Source organism: Emiliania huxleyi (assembly GCF_000372725.1).
Source record: "Emiliania huxleyi CCMP1516 unplaced genomic scaffold EMIHUscaffold_632, whole genome shotgun sequence".
In the NCBI taxonomy this organism is placed as follows: domain Eukaryota; phylum Haptophyta; order Isochrysidales; family Noelaerhabdaceae; genus Emiliania; species Emiliania huxleyi.
This window is the reverse complement of record NW_005197256.1, coordinates 10,421-15,934: the sequence shown is the minus strand read 5'-3', so window position 1 is coordinate 15,934 and position 5,514 is coordinate 10,421. Positions and strand designations below refer to the sequence as shown.

Sequence of the window (5,514 nt, the reverse complement as noted above, 5' to 3'; positions counted from 1 at the left end):
GTGCCGCCTCACCTCGCCTCTATGCACCCTTCACCCTCTAGCGCCTCACCCTGCCCGGTGCCGTGGTAGTGGCGGTGTCAGCCATGCTGGACCGGCGGCAGCGAGGCCGACGGGCGTGGCTGCGGCGACAACGGCGGCTTGGCCCGTGACGGCGACGGCGCTGACGGCAGAGCAGCTGCGGCCGGCACGGGCGGGTGCGGCCGAGCAGCGCGGCGCTCACAGCAGGCGGCCGGCGTGGCGGCGGCGACGGCGCCGCACGAGGAAGCGGTGGCGCAGCCGCGCATGACAGGTCCGGCGCGTGTCGAGCAGCGAGGTGGCGCGCCGCGCTGCCGACGCGCCCCCAGGCCGGAGGCGGCCGCCGCGTGCCGAGCCGCGGGCTGTTGGTGCTTACAGTCTGCGGCGGCGGCGCCGCCGCCGCGGAGCGAGGCAGCGGCGGCGGCGGCGGCGGCGGCGGCGGCGGCGGGGGATGCGGCGGCTGCACGTTGTGCCTCGAGGCGTCGCTCGCGGCGCTGGTGCGGCGCGTGGTTGGCTGACGAGGTTGCGCGCGCACGGCGCACGAGGGTGTAGTCACGTCCCTCGGCTCTCGCCACCGCTGTCGCCGCGCGCTCCGCGTTCGTTGTCGCCGGCGCTGCCCGCCTCGAGCCACTGCGGCCACTGCCGCGCGACGTTGCGCCGCGCCATGCTGGCCGTCGCTCTCTCGACGTTGTGGAGAAGGCTCTGTCCCACGTCGAGAGGAGGCGTTCCCGCGGTGATATTGACCCAGCTCTGTTGTCTCTAGGCTGCGTCGGCACGGGAGGCGCTGCGGGCGGGAAGGTGGAGCGGGCTGCGGAGCGGCAGATTAGTGGCAGTGGCGACGGGCGGGGCGGCAGCGAGCAGGGTGGCGAGTGAGACGTTGGAGAGGCGGGGCTGGGGAGGCTGGTGCCGGTGCCACTACAGGCGGTGCAGGTGCGGTGTGCTACTGTAGTGCTCGCTCACCGGAGCGAGCGCGGCGGTCGGACCGTCCTGGCAAGGGCCGCTGACCAGGACGGTCGCCAGGAGTCGGCTTGCACCGCGAGAGCGGCGAGGCGGGGGGAGAGGCTTGGTGAGGGTGTCCGCGGTGGTGCCGGTGTGTTAGTTAGGGGGAGAGGCGCGGGCCGGGGGAGCGGGAGGGGGTGGGGGGGTGGAAAATTTCGATACCCTAAGGTGCCCTGGTGATCCTGGGTTAGCATCGTCTCTTCTGAGCCCGCTCTTGATGGGTTGGAAGCGTTTTCATAGCGAATTCACGCCGATTTTGCCATACGGACGTCCCTGGCGCGCGCTCTTGAAGGCCTCATCCTGGGATGGTGCTCGCCAGCGTGAGTTCATACAGTGCTGCGAGCTGGCCTAAGGCCGGACCTTACGACGGTCCAGCGCTGGGCAGCGTGATGGCTCTTACTCGAGGCGCGACATGAGTGTACGAGGACCTCAACGTCTCGGTTTGGCGAACCAGCATGAGGAGCGGAGCCGCTGTAGCTCCTCCCTGCAGCTTGCGCGTCGCGGTTTGGCCGACGTCCCATCCACCGCGCATACTGCGGCGGCTCTCCAGCTCAAGAAGGCTGCGCTCGACCACCACATCGCCCGAGTCAGTGGTCCGGACGCCCCGCTGAGCCTCGCGCCGCAGTGCAGCCAGTTTGCGCGGCCGTGATGCGCGAATCGAACCGGTGCGATGTTGTTCGGCACTCTAGATGGCCTGAACATGCTTGCGTTCAAGTCTTGAGGTCTGCGCTTAAACTTGAAAATTTAATAAAATCGGGTCCGACCGGCCTACTGGTGGTCGCGCGCGGCGCGTCAGCGCCACTCCGACTGGTTGGGCACCTCGGCTGGGTCCATCAGCAAGAGGCCCGCGCCGTCGGGCGGCCCCGGGAGCGCATGATGCCCCTCCGAGAGGCGCTGACGCCCCGCCGAGATCGCGCTGGTTTGGCACGAAAAACGAGAAGCGCGAAGGGGGGGGTCCGAATAAGATACATCATGTACCATTGATCTGCTCGATTTAAACACGCAACTTCACACGATATCGTAAGACATGTACATGTGCCCCATTCACACTTTGTGTGTGTGGAAACGTTTATCTTTGTTACCTCACCTTGGCTCAAAATGGCGGGATCTCCGCGGCTACCCTCGGCGCCTCCTCCTCGATGACAATGGTCACCGCAGGCTTCGCAGCAAAATTGACCGCCATGCCGAGCTCGTCCGCCAGAACCTCGAGGAAGAGCGGCTTGAGGGCCGCGCCGCATATTTGCTCCGCGGTCGGCGCGACGGCTCCGTCCTGCACGATGGTCGCCCGCGCTGAGCGGCCGCCGAGGTCCTCCATCGTCGTCTGCTGGAGAGTGATGCTCACTCCTCCCTCCTCAAGGCTGCGAGACAGCGATGCCACCACGGCGTCCTCGACTGCGTCCAAGTCGAGCAGCGGGGCGGGTGGTGGCGACGGCGGCGACGGCGAGGATGATAGCGTCGCCGCCGACGTGAGGCATTCGGAGCAGCCTATGCATGCTCCGTTGAGCCAGGCGCACTTGTTTTTCCAGGTCCTCGAGTTAGTGGCGCAAACTGGCTTACACAATGCAGCCGGCGAGTCACCGAGCACCGTGATCCTCGCATTCATGTTGGCGTGAGGCTCGCAAAAGTAGTCATACTCTCCGGGCTCGTCAAAGGTGTGGGAGAAGGTGTCGCCGTTGGAGAGCCACTCCGACCGGAAGCGCCCATCGGCGATGCGGTTCGCGCCGCTCACCACATTGTGGGACCCCACGGAGATCCATGTGACGGCCTGACCGGCTTGGATTGTGCGCGAGGCCTGCGGGCAGTGTTCGCCCGCCTGGACTTTGCAGTCGAAGCCCCAGGAGACATCGTTATGGTGCAGAATAGAAGGCAGAGGAGTTGGTCCAGGACTGTCGTGACGTGGCTCAACAGAGTCAACAGCGAGCGGAATGGGTGGTGGTGAGGCGGTGGGTGGCGGGGCCGCCGCCGTGGGAGGCGGGCCGGCGCCGTCGACGAGCATTCGGCGAAGCTCCTCCTTCTTCTCCTCGACCGGGCATTCGCCCAACGCGGAGGCGGCGTCGGTGCACCTCGCCGGTAGCGTGGAGAATCACGCACATCCAAGTAGGATTGGTGGTGCACGCGGAGCACAAAGCCTTTGCCTACTTGACCTACTCAGGACTCGGACGGAATGCATCTTGCGCAGTCGCCCGACGGCCTCTCCTTCTTCCCGATAACCGGCCCGCTCGAGTGCGACCGCCCCGAAGGTGCAGTGAGCAGCTTTGGGCGGAGCCAGTTCCTCGTGCCTGAGGTGGGGCGCGACCGCTTTGCGCCCGCATGGCCGCACCAGGCGCGGTTCGTAGCCGCAAATGTGGTGCTTCCCGCGACTAATGCAGAGCCAGCGTGCCCGGTCCTCGCTTCCATCTCATGCCAGCAAGCTCCCTGCTCAACCTCTCTCCCACTCCTTCCCCGCTCGGTGAACAGTGGTGTCCCAAGGGCCTGATGCGAGATCCTTTTCTGCTGTACCACCCGCCCAGCGACCGGTTTGTGCTGCTCTGGACGACGGGATGGGCGGCGACGACGATCGGATTTGCAACCTCCGACGATCTCGTCCATTGGAGCGCGCAGCGCGCCATCGAGGTGACGCGCGGGCTGGCCGACCCGATCGTCACGTGGGCGCCCGAAGCCGTCTTCGACCCTGATAGCGGTGAGACCTCGTCTCCAGCTTCCTAAGAGCACCTTCACAGACGCTCCACCGTTAACAGGACAGACCATGATCTTCTGGAGCTCGAGCACGGGTCGCTTGGAAGCGCCAGGGGTGTGGCGGGCGCTGAGCAGCGTCTCTTGAAGCCTCCCGGTGTGAAAAGGCAGCATCGAATGGTCGAATCTGGAGCCGACAAAGGGGCGGCTAACAGCAGACGAGAAGAAGGTGCGTCTCGCCCTCGGGTGTTGGAGGGGGTGGTGCGTTCAGCTCACAGCTGCCCTCTGTTCGAACAGGAGCGGCAGAAGGCGTACCGAAACGCGAGTCAGTCCTACTGGCAGACGCCCAAGCGCATCTACTATACCCTTACCGCCGACTTTGAGAGCTTCACGCCGGCACGGCTCCTCTTTGACTCTGGCTACTCAACCATCGACGCCACCGTCCTTCGCAGCGAGGGCCACCACCGCATGGAGTGTTGAGCAAAGGAGGGGAGGGCGCCTCTTCATGGCATCCCGGCGTGATAGGGCGATACTATATGGCGTACCGCGCAACGATGGGCGACGCCGTCTCGCTCTACACGGCCGAGGCCAGCGACATGACCGGGCCGTGCGTGCCCTCGCCCCGAGTGTAGCGCTCCCCCGCATGTATCTCTGTTTCCCTCTGCTGGTGGCAATCCGCGAGTTCTCAGGCGGACTAAATGCGAGCGTATAATGTGGATATTGACCGCGTTTGCTTGCGCTGCGCAGATACCGGACGATTGGCAACCTCAGTGCGCTGGTGCCGGTGCCCACCGAGGGGCCGAGCTTGGTGCGGACTGTGGTGGCTGCTGCTTCACCTCTTGGCCGGTGCAAAGCGACGTGTTGCGAAATAGGTTGAGTGGGGCGGCTGCTTCTACATCTACCACGACATGTACGAGGACGGCCGCTATGGCGTGCTCTTGGCGCCGAGCATGCACAAACCATGGGAGTGCGACGGGTGCCGTGAATAGCGCCTGACTAACGTCGCGGTCTCTGTGAGCGTAGGCACGGGCCATGGCGAACGGAGGAGGGACTTCACGTGCCAGACCTGACGCGACACGCGACGGTGATCCACATGCCGCGAGCCCGCGCAAGCGCGCTGCTCGGGCGCGCCGAGGCGGCTGGGAGGGGGAGAGAGGAGGACCAAAGGTGGCGCAAGAAAATAAGAAAGTAATGCGGTCAGTTTAGACTTTAGTCTCTCTCTACTCTCTGGCTAGTTCCATTTCACTCTGACACGCTAATCTTGAAAACGTCCAACGGAGCTCCGTGTTGCTCCCAGCGCCCTCCCCCGCGCTTCCTGCGGCCATGGCCGATGATACTAGTATGAGAGGTCATCTGGCTACCGCGAGCGCGACTCAACTCGCCGACGTCGTCCGATGATTGTGCCTCAAAGTCAGCCTCCGGAGGCTATCGTGGGGTCGAGCCGGCAGTAGCCGTGACATGTGGTTCCACCACCCCTCGTATGCTTTGCCTCTGACCGCCACCGTTCCCAGGCTGCCAAATGGGATGGAAAGGAAGGCTCGGCGAGCGTATAGAAGCGTGTTCGACCTCGTCGTGGCAACCTGTACGGCAGCGCTGGTAGGCGCGATGAGCGTCGTGCCACCTGACCCGAGACGGGTCGCAGGCGTCGTACCGAGCGCGTCGAGACCGTGTCCTGATGTGATCTGCACGGGTGAGTCACGTCGGCGTCAAAGGAGCGACGTGCGACCTGTCAGAGCTTGATCTCCGATCTCAGCGGCGTCGAGTCGTCTCCGGCGCGCGACAAAGGTACATCCACAGGACGCGCAGAGGCAGCTGCGACCCCGCCGA

The 5,514-nt window shown here is 65.1% G+C and overlaps 2 protein-coding genes across 2 annotated transcripts; one reads left to right on the top strand and one right to left on the bottom strand.

Moving 5' to 3' along the window:
- Positions 1–2,107: 2,107 nt before the first annotated feature.
- Positions 2,108–3,107, bottom strand: EMIHUDRAFT_248109 (hypothetical protein; the record flags this gene model as incomplete). The annotated part of the gene is made up of 2 exons (XM_005763405.1): positions 2,108–2,806; positions 3,078–3,107. The coding sequence occupies 2 exons, from the start codon at positions 3,105–3,107 to the stop codon at positions 2,108–2,110; spliced, it is 729 nt and encodes a 242-aa protein (XP_005763462.1).
- Positions 3,108–3,414: 307 nt separating this feature from the next.
- EMIHUDRAFT_120429 (hypothetical protein) lies at positions 3,415–4,676 on the top strand (the record flags this gene model as incomplete). The annotated part of the gene is made up of 6 exons (XM_005763404.1): positions 3,415–3,694; positions 3,855–3,916; positions 3,985–4,162; positions 4,213–4,294; positions 4,435–4,495; positions 4,560–4,676. 6 exons carry the CDS (start codon positions 3,415–3,417, stop codon positions 4,674–4,676), a joined length of 780 nt encoding a protein of 259 aa, XP_005763461.1.
- Between the last annotated feature and the right edge of the window lie 838 nt (positions 4,677–5,514).